Source organism: Anopheles marshallii, chromosome X (genome assembly GCF_943734725.1).
Source record: "Anopheles marshallii chromosome X, idAnoMarsDA_429_01, whole genome shotgun sequence".
NCBI classification, from domain to species: Eukaryota; Metazoa; Arthropoda; class Insecta; order Diptera; family Culicidae; genus Anopheles; species Anopheles marshallii.
In genome coordinates, this window is record NC_071325.1 from 17713093 (window position 1) to 17733868 (window position 20776).

General features: G+C 37.8%; 1 protein-coding gene across 1 annotated transcript in view; it reads right to left on the bottom strand.

Moving 5' to 3' along the window:
- LOC128708094 (uncharacterized) overlaps positions 1-20776 on the bottom strand; it is a 100042-nt gene that overhangs the window by 1055 nt on the left and 78211 nt on the right. Inside the window, exons 2-8 of the mRNA XM_053803056.1 lie at positions 17628-17737; positions 17281-17376; positions 16033-16168; positions 15816-15949; positions 15382-15553; positions 14322-14757; positions 13496-13710 (exon numbers count right to left, since the gene is read on the bottom strand). Of these exons, the coding sequence (XP_053659031.1) occupies positions 13496-13710; positions 14322-14757; positions 15382-15553; positions 15816-15949; positions 16033-16168; positions 17281-17376; positions 17628-17737 (1299 nt within the window). The remainder of the gene's footprint in view (positions 1-13495; positions 13711-14321; positions 14758-15381; positions 15554-15815; positions 15950-16032; positions 16169-17280; positions 17377-17627; positions 17738-20776) is intronic.

Below are 20776 nucleotides of genomic sequence, written 5' to 3' on the forward strand. Positions count from 1 at the left end.
ATCCAATATGCAGTTCCTAACTTGTAGTCTTGTACAATCGTAGTCTTAGACTTGCACTAGGGAGCATAAAATCTACTCACAACATGTCCCTAGAAAGGATGACCGCAGTGATGCCGCTGAAACTTCGTTTTGAGCTGCTCTCACTTCGTCTTTTAGTGTTTTCTTCAATAGTATGATAGCAAAACCCCTAAACGACATACAACCAAGTATGCCCGGGATTTTGCAAGGAGGAAATACCTTGTAAAATTTGTGTAAATGATAATGATAACAACAATGATAATACGGCAAAATCCGTAATATTGGATCATATTTAATTTAAATAATAAATACCGGAATAAGTAATTAAATTAAAAAAATAATATGATTTTGATATGCCATGATTTAAAACAACCCAAATTCCTAATTGTGTATCAAACATTACCAAGACTTAAATTCATAATTATTGTTTTTATTTTATTTCTTTATACCTTCAATGTGACTGGTTTTGCTGTAGTATCATAACTTCGCAATAATACTGGTATATATATTTTTTTATTTAGTTTCCTATACGATGGCTCTTGTCGTTTTATCAACACCGCTTGTGTTGAGTGTATTACAAATGGTACAAGGCATTTCCTTCTTGCAATTTGCCTAATCCCGGGCATGCTCGGTCATATAATGGTTAACCTGTAAGACTTGTTCATTCTTTTACAAGCTATTTCTCCTGTAACTTAAAATCAATATCTTTGCAGAGGGCATTAAGGCAATTCTCGTAATGGCTTGCACTAAATGGTAGTTCAAATTTGCGTTCTTATTTCCAATTGCTGATTACAGCTAAAAAACCTTATCGCGTTTTTTTCATTGCGCTTGCAAAATACTAGAAAACTATTACCGAACGAAATATTATTACTAAAAATTGGTATAATGAATCCATCTTTTATATTGATTATATTATACTGTACAAATGATAAAGGCAATAGGTATTGAGCGGATGTGTTAGGAGATAATAGATACTGCCAGGTCATAAATTCTCTTGTGTTGTGCAATTTTATTTTGCTCTTCCTTCATACGAGATAAGAGCTGAGTAAATAATTTTTTTTAGTATAATGGGTATCGCAGAAGAGTACGAAAAGCTCGAAAGCAAGATAAAAATAAAAACGAGAAACATAAAGATGATAAAATAGATAACATAGAGGGTATGTTTCGGGACCACGGCATTTAATATAACATGGTTTGCCGCGCTGTTCTACTGACGCTATATTGTTGTACCCAATGTTTTCTAATTGAATTTTCACAGACGGGAGCCGGTTTTCGAAATGAGCTACTTTTCAAAATGACCACCGAACCATTAGGGATAAGGCACGGTTTTAGAGGTAGTAACTTTTTTCCGCCAAAGGCATCAATGGTTTCCAACGCGCAGAGTATGATAGAAAAGGGAAGAGGTAAATTACGTAGGAAGTAAAAGAGCTTTGACAAATGGAAGCTATTAGGGGTTGATTATTTGCTTCACGGTCCTCCGGAAATGCGACAAATAAGGCGAAGAAAATGTGTTTTTTTCTGTTTTAGTTGTTGTGTAAAAAAGCTGAGCTACAATAAGTGATTAGTAGAATTTCATGTTTTTGTTGTTGCCCAAACACGTAAAGAAAGTGTTTATAGATGGTTGCGCATTAAACGGTTTAAGTTTCTATGAAAACAAATTCTGTTTTACAGGATTAGTTTATTGGATAAACGATAAGTTTGCAATAAACGACTTGGGAATACGACTCTAACGGTATAAGAATCATTCGATATAAGAAGTTTAATGCTAAATAAATCCTTTCTGTTGTTTATATGACAATAGAAACGTATATGTATGCGTACTAGAGGAACTTGGTCTTGAGTACCTATTTGTCAACACCAAGATATCGAAGCGTCATTATGGCGGATAGTATCGTTGGGGGTTTTATAGCATCTGCATGTGCTTTAGTAATAGTCGATATGGTAAATCTCACCCGCTTTAGCTCAGATCTTGTCGTTAGTGCTGTCACTACTAGCATGGTGTCTTAGAATAACACCGGGTAACTTAGTCCATAAAATATGTATACATAAATTACAAGAACAAGAACAGCAGCCATGAATAGCTCTAAGAGTGCGACAGATTTAAAACAAATGCCACTAAAATACCAGTTCAGCTCGTTTTACAATAATTGCGACGGAGGATAATATACCCTCAATGTACGGAATCAGTCGAAACTCGTCTTTTTATGCAGGAAATCCTGTTGCGCTTCTAAAGCAACTTATAAACCGTTGTCCTCATGAAACAGGCGTCCTGCTTCTGTGTTGTAACAGCTTGAGGGATAGGACTGAAAAAGGGTAAAATAAACGATGCAAAAAACGACAACACCGAAGACCATGCACCGACGCAAAGCGAAGTAAAGATAAATAAACAATGTTGAATGCCTTCGTTGTCTACTACAAAAGAGGATACTTCATTTCTTTGCTTGCCTTGACTCGCGCGCGGCAATTTTCCGTTCACCTTCCGTTAAACTTTTTTTGTTAATGATGTTGCTTTTGTTTTAGCTTTTGCTGCTAAAAAAATCCGTTAAAAAAAAGAATGGAGTGGAAATGCTAACTTGAATAACAATTTTTTCCTACTTATGTCATCAACTTTTCGTTTTCTCCCATGGGTTATTTTGACTACAGCTGGGGAATGGTCGTTAGAAAATCATAGACTAGAAAAATATTCTATCAAAAATGTGGTGTTTCTTACCACAGATTAGTGGCTGCACATAAAATACAATTTCAACGGATACCTCATATTCTTCTTCTTAATCGGTACAGCAACCTCAAGCTGCATTTCTGGCATTCTTTAACTTTATTTCCCCTTAGCTGAATCGTCAGTCCTGCGTTCAGAGGATTGATGCGGATGGGCTTTTGGACCGGTCATGTCGTATGAAGACCGACGCCGCTACCAATACACCACCGTCTCAAACGTAAGTCAATATATCCTCCATATTTTATCTAATAGTTCAATTTCACGTATACCAAAGAAAGGTTCACTTTTGCTGTGAAAAAGCTGTGAGAATAGATAAGCGAATACTTACAAACGCTTGTACAGCTCCAAATAAAAGATAGAAAGACGAAACCAGTGAATGCTTTAGCCGATAAGTTGTTCTGGATGTGTTGTTATTTTGTGTGTTCAATAATCGAATATGCGTCTGTAGCGCAAACTAATAGAATTGATAGGCTCGAAAGAATAAAAAAAATCATTCGTTTTGCCATACGACTGTTAACTAGACTTATCGACGCCCCAGCTTTTTTGTGATTGCTAAACATTTTTGTAGCAAGTAGAATTTTAAGGTCTCGTCATTGATAAGGTTTTTGCCATTGATTACCGTTCACGTTTGCCAATTTGCCAAATTTATCCAGCGACCTGTTGTTATTGATGTCTAAAACATTTAATACTTGCTTTAAGGTTGTCGATTTGTCCATTAAATGTTATACCACACTTCAATGTAGAATATAGGAAAGGACAGTAGGAATTAATTTTACGGTACATCAATGCCTGCATTATTAACAAATACTGGAGTGGGCAGTACAATTTTGTTTTTCAAAATTTACATACATATGAAATAAAATCAAAGTAAAAAATATATTGTTCCTTATTTCATGGTCGATCGGTGGACCACACTTTAGGCATGGATTCAATAGAAGATAGAAAAATGAAATTAGGAGAATTTCTGTTCTTACGAAGAGAAAACATGTGATGAGCAACACAATTGTTCGACTACAAACTAAGTTTGTTTCAAATGCATTGGCATTTATGAGTTAAAAATCACAAAAATGTGTTATCCCGTTTTAATTCAAGCTTTTATTCTTTGTTGGGGTTTCGTTCACTAGTTTTGTTATTTTTATACAGAGTCTGATGCGTTCACAATTTTATCCTAATTGGTTGGCTGGACGTGGTAGATTTTGTGTTCTTTCTTGCTAGTTTTTTAGTCGACGAAACTAAGGCAACGTCGACATATTAACGCCTCAGAGTTCACTGAGATCATAATCTCGTTTGCCATGTGTTACCAGTGGAACGGATTTCACGGCAACGGCAGTGCTTGTAGGTCACTTGGTTCCATTCGCGAGCATCCTGTTTAACCTCATTTTATCTCGCTTGACAGATTCCAAGTGCGTTTGTTTGTTAGAATTGAAACTATTCAAGAGAGTGACATACACTGGCTGGGATGAACCGTATACCGTATAAAATTGGTGAAAAGTTAGTGAGTGTTGTACAGAGCAACTAAGTAAATCCGGAAATAATGTCACCAAGTCTGATGATAATGGTTATCTTTCGGACCATACACATGGACGCTCATTCTCTATTCTTCTTTAGCTTTTCCATCTCGTGTCCTGCGCAGAGAGTGCACAAAGTTTGACCCAACATTGAGATGGATAAATTGCACTATGGAATGAGGAACATAGAAAAATCTAGTAAACAGATTTCCAAAGTAAAAGTAATTTTAACTACTTACGGAGACCACGCTATTTTTGGTCACAGTTTTGTAATTGGTGAAGTTGTTCTGAAGAGTATAACATTCAATTTAAACCGTGCATTTTCATACAATTGTATGATCTGCTCTTATATATAAAGTATAAGAAGATATATGTATTCCATTACCAAAACAATAAACATATCTTCAAACTAGAAAAAAGTTAGAAGTTCTCAGCTTGGACTTTTCATTTCAATAATTCGGGCTCTAATTATATCTTCTTTACTGTTTTCATAATGTATTGTCAGTGACTGTATAATCAATGTTACTACATTCTACAAAATATCATATCTTCCAGATGGTGTAGATGGTAGTGTCGCTGGTTATTGGTTCCAAAGCGTATCCTGGCCATTCTTCCGTAACAACGACTAACTTACTAACTTATGAATAGATATGCATAGCTAGTTGTTTGTACACCGACGAGATTTGACCGTGGTTTGTCTGAGTTTGGCCCATAGTGTATTTTACCGTTTTTGCACACCCTCGATAGTTGTACAACGAGATGGAGGACAGATGAGCAATTCCAGATGCTGCCATAGGTTGCTCAGCTGACATTACCAGAACGAAATAAATTTATTACATTCTGTAAGCTCCGGGCGCTGCAAAGGATAGCCCGACCAATTGTCATATTTGCCCTTTCGGGTTCGGTAGGACGTATTATGGTCGTTATTCGTTCTTGCGTTTATATTGCTTCTTAGGGTTTATTGTTTCCATATGATTATGCTGTAAGAACACAAAGCATCTAAAGACTGGTGATTAAATAGTATACCGGAAGATTCCCTAAGAAGGTCAACCAGTTCACTTTTTTTTGCTTCGTCGTCGGTTGTAAGCATAACTTAGATATAAAATGTTACAGAAAACGTGACAAAATATTGGCTTTCACTGTGACCCATATCGTGTTCGTTTTGAAGTAGAATAAGTGTTTATTGATTTTTATGCTTGAAATAAATTCCATCAATAAATCCACCTCTAACCATATCGTTACTGATAATTTTATTTTAATGGGAAATTAATGCCCATAGCATTGGGCATTTAAGTTATCGGAAATTAGAGAACCAGAAGGATACAAAATGAGTTACTATATTTTAACAAGGGGACTATGCTTATGGGAGAAGAGAGTAGAAGCAAGGATTAGGAGAGTCAAACAGTCGTCGAATGGTCGATATGGTCGAACAGTTATAATCGATAGTTGAACAGCTGAAGGCGAAAGTTGAATTCTTACCAATAAAGTTTGGCTATTATATACCTACAAAAACAACACACATTCACATCCATACAACATCTTAAGCTTCTTAAACGGCCTTAAGCTCTGTTGCAAAACTATATTACTGTTGGCAAAAGACAAATAGTTTAATGTTTAATGTTAATAAACATATAACGTATAAAGGATACACTGTTCAACCTGTCCAATCAACTATATGTTGATTTCATCTCCTGGTTACAAATGTAAAACGAAGAGACTAAATCCCTGCTTTGTTTAATGCATTATAGATTATCTTCTAGATTCGCATGTAACAATGGACATGAAACAACGCTAAACGAAGAAAAGCAAACAATGCACAAACGATTTTCATATCATTCACTCCGGCATTCATATCTTGACCCCGGCCAAGACAGCATACCGTCAGTTGTCTTAAAAAAACAACGATATGTTCCATTGGGAGGGCTGCTAGTGTATTGGTAGCGATACCGGTTATCACATGCATCACAGCTTTTCGATAAGATCAATTTCGCAATCCCTCGGTGTGACGAATCGGCCCCATACATTAGTAAAGGTATAATGTTTTCAAGCCAGCTAATTTTAGTAATTACAAACCGTTGGTAGTAAAGTAATTATTTTAAAGTAGGTATAAACGTTTACTAACGAATAGGTTGAATGAAAATGTGAAATTATCATATAGCAAATAAAAAAAACTTGCGAAACAGTCGTGATGTGTGTGAAACTATTTAAAAAAATATATTAGCAATAAGCAAAAACTGATACAGCTTAAGCTCTTATCGGTGGTTAATTTTTTATGTTGACCAACCAATAGAGAGTATCATACTTCACATCATGTACCAGCATCTTACTGAAGAAACTCGTAAAAGACATTGCATTGTAAGATAGAGAATGACATAAGGTATTGTTTTTGAGGTATCACAATTCATGGAAAAACTATTAAAGTTTAGTAACTTCAAAATTCTTAAATAACTAACTAAATAACTTAAATAATAATCATTTTGAAATTATTTGTATATCTGATTATTGAAATAACCCGAAATGATTATGTTGTAAAAAAAGCAAGTTGAATGCTCCGCTTTTTCTAATGCAACGTTTGAAGAAAAAAGCGAGTAAAAGCAAATAGCATTTGGATTTTTTTTACATTAAAATGATTACAAGGGTGTTGGACAATCTGGTTATGCAGCGTTTGTAAAAAAAAAAACTTATGAATATATAAAAGAAAAAAAAATGTTTATCTTGAGAGTTAAACCCTGGATCACAAACTTGCAAAGTGTTTGAGGGTTTCTTATGCTTGGAGCATACTGTTGCAAGAAAGTGCAGTCATCGTTCAAAACCATTCCCTAAACTTCCCTTCCCTCCTCTTACCTGTCTTAAGTAACATTAGTTCAAGGAAGAGGACTCTTATCCTACGTTTGTTTGCAAACTACATCATCCACATTGTTGGAAACAACAATGCTGCGATTGATGTAACAATCCTTTAATGTTCTTTGTAAAACTCTGTAAGTCATCCTTTCAATGAAGAGGAAACACTTCATGTTGTTAACTAGGATGTAAGTTATTTTAAATAAACGTTTTACAAAATCAGTAACCAACGTCAAACCAAGACATGACACATCAGATGTAAAAAATCAAAACAAATCAAAGCATTACACCCTTTCTTTTCTCCTGAAAGACTGCAATCAAAGAAGAAGCAAAACAGCAAACAAATGAAATCCATGCTTTAAGGACCGTTGCCGTTGCAAAGAAGGATACTTAAAATATAAAAATATAATATAGATACATAATTATATTATACATGCTACTTACAATAAATAATATTATATGTTATATGCTACTTTCGTATGTAAATGAACATTTTGTAAGTACACATGAAATAAACTAAATTTTGAAATATGTTAAACTTATGTGATTTTTTAAAATATGTTTTACATGTTGGAAATGTGTCCTCATCTGGTTCAGATCAGCTAGAAAAATGTTTTGACATTTGCCGAGCTGTTGTCGAGCAATTTAATTAGCGATATAATCAAACCTTGTGATTCTCAGACATATCTGGTTTGTCAGTTTGTATGTGGAGCCAACAGCGAATAAACCCGAAAGGCATAAAAAACTAGCGTAAAGTATGATTTCAGCCATTGTTTGATTATTAACATATGTGAAAAAAAGAAGTTCTCATCAAGTAGCCGTGGGTAACAGACTTGTTCTGTTTCTGATCCGAGTGCGAGATAACGGTCCTTTTTATCTACAGTGATAACGTAAAAAAAATCGATTGCGTGTGCGTGAACAGCTGAGAGTACGGCAGTGTCCAGAGAAGCGCACCTGGGCAATATGCCGCGCCAGAAAAGACCAAAAACTAAAGTGAAAGAGCAGTGTCGCACTAGCTCTTCCTACGTACAAAATGCTTTCGAAAATATCGCACGTTTCAACCACTAGCGACACAATGTTCACCGGCGAAGACGAAAGTCTAACTTCGAACACAGAGTCCGAAGAGTGCAACGACTTCATCGAAATTGTTTCTAAAAGAACGAAACGTTCTTTACAAAATCAAAACTAGAGGAATCTGTTACAGCATCCTCGATCACTGTACCGGCTACCTCTACAGCCACTAATACCAAGAAGGGTTCTTTGTCCTATAAAAAACTACCACCTGTCGTGGTTAAAAACATGCCTTTTGCCGCTCTTAAGTCAGCGCTTCTAAAGCATAACATCAATGTCCAGTACCAGATCAGCGGTATTGGCACAAAAGTGTTTGTTTCCTCGCCCGAGGACAGGTTCAAGTTAATCGTTCTGCTTGACGAAGCAAAAGCTGAGTATTTCACTCACGACACTAAAGATGAAAAACCATATAAAATGGTAATCCGCGGGCTTCCCCTAATGGACCCCGAAGAAATCAAGAAGGACCTCATGGTCAGACACAACGTACAAGTGTTGAAAGTATTTCGGATGAAGCGAAAAAATGAAGACAACCAAATTTACCCCACACAACTTTACCTAGTGTACATCCTACGTGGTACATGTATGTAAAGTGGAAATACGAGTAGGGCGTCCATGAGCGTGTGAGTGTTTGAGTGGCATGAGCGGGTGAGTGTTGAGAGGTATGAGTGATCGAGAGATGGATGGATGAGTATGTGTGTGAGAAGCGAGGATATAAGTGACATGCGCATGAGAAAAAGGGGTATTCAAATTTTGTACTTGATCGAATAAAGAAACATATTTTTTGTCTTACATGTACTATAGCCGGATTGGAATCAATTCGCTCTATACTGTCGGTGATGATCCGTTGGGAGCGATATAGGAACGGTCAAGTAGGTCCAATTCAATGATCTCGCTGCCAAAACTTCGGCCATGGCACACGGCATTGCAAAATAAATCCGAAGTGCGCCATTTTCGCTTCATTCCATACTACAGATTACTGTCCATCCTCAGATGAAACAACACATTACATTGCGCATTGTGTAAAATGCGCCAACTGCAACGGTGAACACCGTGCGGACGATAAAGCTTGCCCCCACCGAACCAAATACCAGCAAATTTGTCTGCAGGCTAGTATGCATGCTCGCAAGCAGCCTGTAAATCGTCAACTTCTTCTACCATCAGTGAAAACAGTACCATCTCTTCAGTCTGCAAAGGTTTTCCCAAGGCTGCATAGTTCCATGCCGCCCTCTGCTGCCCCCGTCAGTACCGCATGGCGCACTGTTTCAACCAGCGTTCAACCACTGTTCCCACAATTGAATCTAGCCCAACGGCTAGAAGCTGTTTGCGCGCCAACACCCATCGCTGCTCCAGATGAAGAGGCCTCCCTTTATGACCCGTCTACTCTAATGGTCATATTTAAGGACATGGCTACAAAACTTCGTCAGTGCCGCAATAAACAAGATCAAATATCTTTGCTTGCAGAATTTTTTATCAAGTATGCTTAAACTAAGAATTGGACATGGAATTCTCATTCAAATCGAGAAAAAAATCCCAGTATACGACTTCCTTCATCTGCACTGCATAGATGTATTGTTAGTTGTTGAAACCTACCTTAAACCTGCCGCAAGTTTCTCCATCCCAAACTACACCACTCATAGAATGGATGGTACCAATTCTGGCGGTGGAGGAGTAGCCATCATCATCCGGAGTAACATTCGTCACACTCTCCTGCCCCACTACAATACTAGTATTATCGAAGCACTAGGAATCAACATATCATCGTCGCGTCGATCGATTCAACTTATAGTAGCTTATTGCCCTAAGCAATGTACTGGTACAAATGGTCTCAATACAATCTTTCGGCAAGGCCTACAAACCATAACAAGCGTACGATCGAGATACATTCTCGGAGGCGATCTTAATGCGCGCCATGTCCTTTGGGGCAATACACGTAGCAATACTAATGGAAACCTGTTGGAAGATCTATTACAGCACGGCCGCTTCACTGTTGAGTTTCTTGATTGTCCAACGCACATTCCTTCGCGTGGTAGGGCTTCCACAATCGACATCTTCCTCACTAACATTATCATCACGAAACCTCTCACGATGAACGAATTGAACTCAGATCATTTTCCCGTTCTAACGGAGGTTGAAGCAAATACCACCAAAAACGCTCCCACCAAGCGTAAAAACTACTTAGATGCCGATTGGAACCTTTTTGGTTCAGTAGATGATCGGCATATTATATCAACTGTAGTCACGTCATTTGATGAAATCAACAATGCCACATCTCGATTGGAAGGTGCAATCAAAACCGCTGAAAGTGCAATCTGTTCCTGAAATTCAGCACAGGGGTGTTGTCTTCCGTTTAGACAATCAAGCACGCTCCATTATTAAACAACGCTGTGCCCTTCGAAGGCAGTACCAACGCACAAGTGATGTGAGCAATAACCATAAAGCTGCAACCCTAGCCAGAATTATAACAGCGCGCGTCACAGACTTGCAAAACAATAAGTTTGGGGTCCAAATGGCCAATCTCCATCCTCATTCATCATCGTTCTGGAAAGTTAAAAAAATACTTCGTCACAAACCAAGACCCATTCCTCCGTTGATGTCAAACTCATGCCTTCAACTGACCCCAGCAGAAAAAGCAAATGAGCTTTCAGAATAATTCGCAAAATCTCACCGTTTAGGCGATAACGTTCGCAGTCCTTACGAAAATGATGTTGCAGCAAGTATTCGTAACCTTGAGAGTAACCTATCATCCTTCCCCTCATCCAACCTTCTGAGGATCATATATCACCAGAGGAGATACATTCTACTGCAAAAGGTTTAGAAAAGTATGAAAGCCCCAGGTTTTGATGGCATTTTCAATATCCTACTTAAGCGTCTGACTGAGAAAGCATTTATTCTTCTAGCAAACATATTCAACAAATGTTCGGGATTAGGATATTTCCCCCAAACATGGAAATGTGCTAAAGTAATACCTGTCATCAAGCCTGGGAAGGACCCAACACAACCATCCAGCTACAGACCAATCATCCTTCTCTCAGCTCTTGGAAAACTTTTCGAGTCGCTTGTTCTCCGAAGACTAAAAGAAGTGTCAAATGAACTGAACGTTATCCCACCAACACAATTTGGGTTTCGTGAAGGTCACTCGACGACTCATCAACTTCTTAGTTTTGTGAAACACATTAATAATAATTATTATTATAATCATAATAAGCGAGAGAAAAAATCTTCCGCCGTTATTATCCTCGATGTCGAACAAGCATTCGATAATTCGTTTGGCATGAGGGGCTTATCCACAAGATGCCACGCTACAACATGCCTTTTTTTCTCATCAAGTTCCTGCTGAGCTACCTGAAACATAGGACATTCCGTGTAGTACTAGGATCCGTTTGCTCTGAAACCTCAACTGCTCCAGCGGGGGTTCCCCAGGGTAGCATACTCGGTCCTATGCTATACCTACTTTATGTAGCGGATATTCCTAAACTTCCCAACGGGAGTCAGCTTTTCATGTTTGCCGACGACACAGCGATCTCAGCAAAAGGTAGAACATTAGTTGAGTTGCGCAGCTCTGCACAACGTAGCCTTAACATCTTAAGCGACTGGAAAAGTAAGTGGAAAATTAAATTAAACGAAGGAAAGACACAAGCCATCATAATACCACACAAAATGCGACAAAATCTTTTAAAACCAGCTTCCCATTTTCTACAACTCGCCGGGTCTCCCATTCCATGGGTGCCGAGCATAAGGTACTTAGGTGTAATATTCAGTCAAAAACTTATATTTCGTGACCATGTTCATGACCTTGTTAGAAAGTGTGCAATATTGACAAAAATCTCTACCCATTGATTAATCGCAGGTCTAAATTATCAGTTGTAAATAAAATAGCAATTTAAAAACAAGTTTTCGTGGTTGCAACAACATATGCTATATCAGTGTGGCATACTTGTGCGAAAACAAACTTAAAAAAATCAGGTTGCCTTGAACAGGGTGCTTAGAATGGTCATTAAAGCTCCTCCTAGAACGAAGTTAGAAGATTTATATCAACTTAGTAATAGTAAGGCATTAAATCACATGATTGTCATTGCGAACAAAAAAGTAAAAATCAATACACTGTGTTACCGCCATAGTCATTTAAATGATATTTTTCGATTAAGCTAGGTTAAATTAGGTTTAGTGGTTTAGGTAATTTAGGATAAGGTTTAGCATAAAAAAAAAGCAATTAAACAAGAAACAAAAGGAGCTTCGTTATTAAACAATGGCCCTATGGCTATAAGCGGCCAACTTGCCAATCACATTTATTTCGCTGAAAAGCAACTTTTGCTGTAACTCGATATTCCACTAGCTATGTATATAAAGAAACATTATAAATAAATGAATAATATATATATGTTTGTGAAAGTCTAATGTTAACGAAAGTGTACTCTTTATAGTTTGAGCACGAATGGCTCACACATCTAGAAAAGTTTGCTGGTAGCTGGCACATCTAAAAATTTAAAAAACGGATATAGACAAAGCAGGAGAAGTATAAAAAAATACTATCAGCAAAAATATCCATTAATTGTTACGGGTACTGAACAAATATTCTACGGCATACGAATTTTCGAACTTTCTAAAGGCGTGTTATTCTCCGCTGAGAATTCGAGACATTGAAATTAATGCAGGTTCATGAATGGTAAACATTTCTCAACAGAAAGTGACAGAAAAGGTATGCATTCCACACTCCAAACCATGCATTACCACTCAGCACCAAATAATCACTTGGTAAGGATGAGAGCGATAATAAAAAACCGTCGGTGGTCGTCCTCGGTGGATATTTTCACTGGTGCTGGTAAAGATTGCGGTTTGCTTTTAGAAGATAGCAATCTTTTGTTTATTTCCCCTCAGCCTAACCGCTATCTGCACTGGCAACTTTGGCTGCTAGCGCTTGCTTTTGTTCAGGTGTTTATTGAGCTGGAAATAGCGATGCTTTAAGGTTGCAGGAGCGACCGAAGCATAAAAACCGAAATTCCGCCCTCGCTCAACCGTGTATAAGCGGAACAAACGAAAACAAAGTAACAGTACATGAAAAGTGCTTTCCAAGCGGTTCTGCTTGGATGTGTTAAAGCTACCAGCGGGCGATTGTCAACAGTACATTTCATTTAATAAGCAACCAGCAATGAAGTTGCGTTGGATACATTAGGAAGTAGGTGGTATTCGCCTTTCTCGGAGGGTTAATATGTGTGGTTTTTGTTGTTAGATATCGCTTACATTAAATAGCGATAGTTTAAGATAGTTTTTTGCTTTACATCGTTTATTCCAAGGATACGTTTTCTATGGATGTTTGCATTATTGGTCATGATTTGTTTCTTACGTTTGATCAACGAAGTCTTATAGTCAGCGTACTGTTCGCCCGGCTCTACGTGCGCTGGAATTGTTGCTAGGCAGGTGATCTCTATTCGGCCCAAGTTGTTCGTTAAAGCCTCAGTTATGCGGATTGACAGTTGACTGTAGGAGGCAAATACACGATGACTCTTGCGTTGTTCACCCTCATTGACGTGCCGCCGGTATTTGTGCTCGAACGAGGGACTGTAATTTAGCAAAAATATGTAAAGTAGATAATTTTATTTCAAATACTTTTTATAGGCAACCTAACTAAACATGTACGAATTAAGGTATCAATCTACCTATCAACATAAGATAAATTAAGATACATAACAAGCTATCTGGTAGATGCTACTAGCATACGTTTTTTTCTCTTCGTATACTACATCCGGACATATCAATTTGTTCAATATATTGATGCCCTCGTAGCTTCTCACTGACATCTATCATGCAGCTCTGGGATATTCTAGTTAGAAACATAATCGTTTACCATCATCGAACACGCAAGCGTCGTGCAAAGCCTTGACTGATAATTAATTAACTTTTTTTTCGGCTGTGGTTCCTCTAGGGTTACTCAGCAGCTTTTCGAAGGTGGGAGGCATCATCGTCCAGTAAAGCATAGTGAAAGTTATTGTGTCGTGTTTAGCTACTATTGAGAGGCTATAATCAGCTTACTTGGTAACAAAAAAGTTTGGGCATATGGCTCACTGGGGTATATGTTGTGTCTCCGTCGATGTGCAGAGAATCGACACTTGGAAACACTTTTACTGTGGATGCGAAATTGTTTAATGATTTTTTCCTCTTTTTTAACTCACCGATGCTTTCGGTAGCCATTATCATAGTGCTGTTGTTGCTGTTGTAGCTGCTTATTGTCGTAGTACTGGTTATAGTTATAGTTGTAGTCATTTCGCTGCCAAGTCTTTTTATCACTCTCCTCCACGATGATATCAGGCGTTCCAAGGCCAGGCCCAGTACCGAGCGAACCCAGCCCGGCCATACCGCCGAAACTTCCATAAGCGGACCCACCAAATGCCCCGTTCAGTAATCCGATCGTACTACCGCCACTTCGTTCCCGACCGGGATGGTGCATTTTTATACCATAGTTGTAGCCACTTTCGAAACTGTGATAGCCTAAGTTAGGTTGAATCTCGAAGCTACCCGTGTAGCCGCCGTTACCACCGCCGAGTCCACCACCCAGACCCATGGAGCTAGTGGATTTTGTCAGTTTGTCCTGGAAGTCGTTTTCAACCGCTACACCAGTTTAATTAAAAGAGAAAATCGAAATGGAAGAGTAAAAAACAAGGAACAAAAATCGCATATTAATTATAAATCAATTCCACTATTCAAAAAAAAAACAAAATAAAGTGTACAATACGTGTTTATTATAAAAAGGTTAATCTGTTAAGTATGTGGTGAGAATAATTACATGTAGTTTAATTGAAAGGTTTTAATCCCTGTTGTATTCATTTTGATTTAGATTGGACTAAAACGTGTTAAAAAAGACAGGCTTATTAAAATAAATTACCTATACATTTAGAACAAACTTATTGCGACAGTGTTGTACACGCGAAAATACGGTTTTATCTTTTTTTGCAAGATGACTTGCTAAACCATATAATAGCTTACTATTTTTATCGTGTAGCTATATCTCATCGTGCGTCTGTTTCAGCCAAAATTTTATTCATTACTTTGAATGTTTTGAATGACGCGTCATGATAATTATGGGATGCCCGAAAAAAAGTTACATCGTTTGTATTAGTTTATATTAGTTTAACATGACATTTTTGTTCATTAATTAATAACTGTGGTATTAAATGGACGAATTTATGACTTGTTTTACTGGATTTTATTTTAGTCACACTCTCTTGAAGTTACCTTTTGTTCGTTGCTTTAGCTCCTTTAAGCTGCCACTGCCGGATGAACTCGTACCAGAACCGATTACCTTCCCGTGGAAAAGAGTCGTTTGTTGTCCGAGGGCTTGTTGCACCTTTGAGCGATGACTGTTTTTTGAATTATGATGTAATTGCCGGACGTGCGCGTCATCCACCTGAGAGTTTGTCGCATGTTTGAATTTATGTATGAGAATAAAAATAAGTACAAAAAAAATTATGATGAATAATATTATGCTGATCCCATGGTATACCTGTGTCCCTTTACAAAACCCAGATCTGAACAATTGATTAACAGTGTTTAACTTGTGCAAGCGTCAAATAATCACCCAGAAATACATATAATTAAACTTGATACTACAAGAGCACTGTGAGCACAAGTTTGACTGAACATCATAGTTTTTCGGATATTCTTCTTACCTGTTTTCCATTGATCAACCACGTAATGTGCGGTGATGGGCGGGCTCTTGAAGTGGTACAGTTTGCAATGAGCATATCACCATAGTAAAGTTGTTTTTTGGCAAATTCGATTGTTGGTGGTCCTTTCTGTGGCACTACAAAATGAGCGAACATGAAAAAATATCATTTCAGTAGCTGACAGAGTAAACATCACCTTGCGGATGGGTGTGTTACTTACACATCACGTGCAGCATTTCATCGTTTGATGCTTTGGTGAAGATGGGCGTATCGGTCGAAACTTCACAATAGTACGAACCGGATGCATCATAGTCCACATTCTTTAGCGTTAGTGTAGAAGGAGTCACCTTTTTCCACTGCCAGTAGCCAAGTAAAAGAAAACGAAAGCGATGAAAGGCAAGAAATGTGCGAAGAGATGTGAATACGTTTAATTACATGCCAGCAACACCAGGAATTTGGTTAGAAGGAAGTTCATGCTTAAGCTATATGTTTTACGATGCGAATGGTTTATGATTCGGTGCCTAAGCGGTAAGCAAGGAGTTAATGGTTTTAGGCGCTAGGTGGGTAGCCGAAAGAAGCACACCTACTACTCCTACTACCACACCTAGATCGTGGTAATAAAATATATTTTGGCGATTTGGGCTCCCACGACACTCCGTAAACGTATTGACGTCGTTTTTTTTTTCTTCAACAAGCCTAGATTGCCAAGATTGCTAGTGACCCACCGGAATGCCTCGCTAGGTAGGCCCAGGACACCTGGACATGGGAATGCGATTTTTAATGGCACCCGGTAATGGCTTTGCAGCCAATGATTGTCGATAACCGTACAGAGACGGTGCTAAAAGGTCTTAAAAAGTATACGTTAAATATAGGTGTTTATTGAAATTTCCTTCTTTTCCACGTGGAATATTCTCTGCCACTGAAAATAAGGAAGTGCATAAAAACCGCATTGTGACTCATTAAAGAACGTTTTGTCGATTTATCGTTTGTCTGGTCGATTTATTTCAGTACATAAAAAGAAAAAAAATTGATATAACGAAAATTTGCAGAGTTTTGGAGAGAAAGGTGCTTATAAGTATTTTCAAAATTCATCATTCATGAAATTATTAGTAATAAATTTAACAACAAAAAAATTCATCGGGGCTACCCGTTTGTATTTGGTGGCACCAAATTTCGCACAACAGAACCGAGACAAAATTCCATCTCGACCATTCCCCGTAGCAAGGACTGACTATTCCGCTATTAGGGAAAAAATCTAGTAGGTCGTTCCAAGAACGACCAGAAGAAGGGTAAAGAAAATCAATACGGTTTTGCATTTTGTTGTCATACAAGTAATACGAAATTGAATAATTGGATACTATGGATAAACATGGATTGGATAAACCATGCATTGTCATTTTTGAGAAATCAGACGTGTTACAAAACATTGAAAGACAATAGTAATTACCAGTAGCTTCATAAAACTTACATCAATTTCGGCTCCAGGTATACTGTAATTTCGATACGGTGGGCTTCGTCCTTTAATATACTCAAAAATTTTGCTCTCTTCTTTGAGAAAGGTCACCTATGATAACAAGAACACAGTAAGATAAAACGAAAAAAAAAAAAGTTTTCAACGTTAATAAGCTTTTAAAGTTTATTGAATGATTGATAAACATTTTACTTAGTTTTGAAATATTGGGTTTATTTAAATTTCTTCCAGTTCTAAAAAAAAGGAAACAGACATGTTGAATCCCAAAAAAAAAATCATCGAAATGTAATTCCATCAGTTACAGTTAGGAAGTTCGATCGCACCAGAATGACGAAGTATCTTACCTTGTAAAGGATATCTGGTAAAACATCATTTTCGCAATAAAGTGCTACTGCACTTCCTCGCTCGACGTATTTTTTTACCACGAGCTGTACATTCACTGTTGATTGTCCCTCTGAAGGAAAAAAAAAGATGAAGAAGAAAAGCACAGGTGAAGAAATAAGTATACACGATCTTCTTAACGGTGTCCATAAATATTTGCGTTGCATGATAGTGTAAGTGTATTTATGGTTTATTGGTTCTGAGGTAGTGTAGAATACATTTTAGAGTGAATTATACAGGATTCTATGAACTATGGATGTAATACGGTTGAAATGAACGAATACAGAGAAAATTCGAACACTGAAAACAACCACAACGTTCACACAGCAAAGGATACCCATAACTGACAAAAAGAAGGACCTGTTTTCCTAAATGGACATTTTGGATTTTGGAGAGATTGGACAGCGACTTGTCGCAATTTGGTAGACGGGATATAGTGTCAAATCCAATTTTTGAAATGCTGCTGCTTAGACCCCGTGGAAATTATTATTACGCGGATATTATTTATTGACGATGGTTAGTCTTTCTATCTTTTCAACTGATAAACAAGATAGCAAGTAACGAGTATTATTCCAAAACTACTAAAATTTCGAACTAGAAATTGTAGTAAAACCTTTAGAGGATGGTAAGCTTCCTGAGAAAGAATTGTCAAAACATTCAACGCTAAAAAACTCGACACCGATGCTTCCCGAGTTTTTTTTCCATTTTCCACTCATGAACAACATTTAAACGATTTCGAAGCATTGGTTTGATTTGCGCATGTAAAATAGCATGCTGTCTTATTTTTCCCAGTTGTTTTTCAATGAGTCCATGGCGCGAATGTATGCTTCATTTAATTCGATTTCTGCTTGAACGGTAGATTGTTTGGATGATAAAGTTATGTTCCGGAAGGTCTCGAAGCATTACAAATGAACATATAGAGAACATGGGTTCGTAGAGAAATTTCAAAACGTCAAACGAATACGTCTTAACTGATAAGACAATACATTCCCATCCATCAACCGTGTCATACCACCCGCATTGCCTTAAGTACACATAAAGCACTAACCAACAATGTTCCAAATAACCTTAGGGGGAAGCCAATTTGAATTTCAGATGGCCATCTCTCAGAGATCTGGGGTTGTCGTTCGCCGTTCAAAGCCAAATTTGCCGTCACAAGCTTTACGCACAGCTGCCTGCTTTACATAATCTAAATATGTACGCCTTCCTGGGTCAGTGCGTGTAAAGACGTAAGGCCACGCTAGTTTGATGCAATCCGTATCCCCCGCTACCGTTTTGCTAGTAACGAGGGAGAGAATTAAATTCAATTCAAATGGTATAATTCTTCCGATCCAGAGTTGTGACGATGGTGAATGTAGTGTGTACACCCCGCTTGTCATTACCCTTGTGACCAGCCGACGTACGAATATGGGAGTTTGTGCCAAGGTGTTAAAATGAGAACGAAAGTGTGCAGAGAAATAGCAACAGAGAAAGACAGCGAACTCGTCGGTCGTCATCGATTTGACCAAAAAGGATAAACGCAAGTTGGTGTATGTGTAACGCGGAAGGGCTGACCGAGTCCGAATCGTAATGTCAGTACATGGCAATGCTGACGGTTGGACTTCGTCGTTCTGTTCCGTCTATACCAGCGTCAATCATTTACATATCTATCTATTATTCATTTACGGTTTATGGATGTGCAACCCGGCGGCTTTCGGTTATTCTTACGTATCAGCAGCACCACCAGCACAGACGAGTGTCGAAACAGAATGTGAGAAGCCGAGTGTTCCATGCTCCACGTCCTATAGCACCCTGGTCGTAAATCGGTTTCATCTGAAGCGCCCTATTGTAATTGTTTACATGTTTGTGAATTTTCCATCCATCATAGAGGATAGTGTAGGAAATGGAAATGATAGACTACAGAGAAATTTTGAAAACTTTCCGAATTTTGTCTCACACCAATAAAATAAACGGAGTCTAAGTGATGAAAAGTACGAGCAGCAAAAAATTGCGCTTGAATATTGCTACATTCGTTTTGTCGTTAATATATGTTTTTAACGTTTTATAATAAAGCATTAACCATTGACATAGAGAAAAAAAGGTACAATCTCTTTAACCACCAATCAAATTCAAAACCATGACAATCGCAATGACTGGTAGTTGAAGGGCGACTAGAGCACACCGTAGCGTCTACGATGTAGGTATTGTGAAAATTCATCGTATATGAGAGTAAGGAATAACGCATGTTGATTAAGATGGTTTAAAAGTTAAATTTGTTGTTACATCTTTTACCAATGATTATACACAACTAATTATCAAATCGACGATCATGTGAAAACAAAATTCAAAACATTATCGCAAAATATCACAGACGACATATAAACCAGTCAACGATTGCAGCACAGTTCCTTACCATTGATATTGACGCCCCATACTTGTTAGAGAGACTTTATTTATACGCCCCAGAACGGACACTTACGACTAACGAATTATTGAAAATTCCTTTTTTTATGTTTTGTAGTAAATGTTCGTGATATCTTGTGAAACTACTATTCAACCCTATGGACACGTTTGCTTCATGAACTTGATTATATTCAAACATTATCCAGATAAAACGATTGTGGCGCGCGCACACACCAACCAATCGCACCATCACCATAAATCGCATCATGCCGAACCGAATTTTTCAAAACCTTCACATAAACACGTTGACAATTTAACTGTCAATGACGAGCAACTGGTCTATCAGCTTCCAACCTTGGACAGGTAGGATCACAACACCATCCACGAACATGAACTACACTTGTAATGCCCATTGATCGCGATGGGCAAAACATTTAATGAGTTTAGCAGCCAGTACGACTTTCATATAATAAATTATATATTTAAAATTAACGGGTTACTTAGATGGACGAATAGGATAGCATAAAACGTACTTTAAATTGTTACAGGGTCTGGCGATAAATAATAAATGGCGTGCCCAACTTATTGAATCGCGCAAGCGAATAAGAAAAAAAGCGGTGAAATTGATAGTGAAATGCAAAACATTTTACGGTATCGTAAAAGCTGGATATGGAATCGTTTGCACAATTTAGTGAATGCCAATTCGCTGTTCTCTATCGCTCTTGTGCAC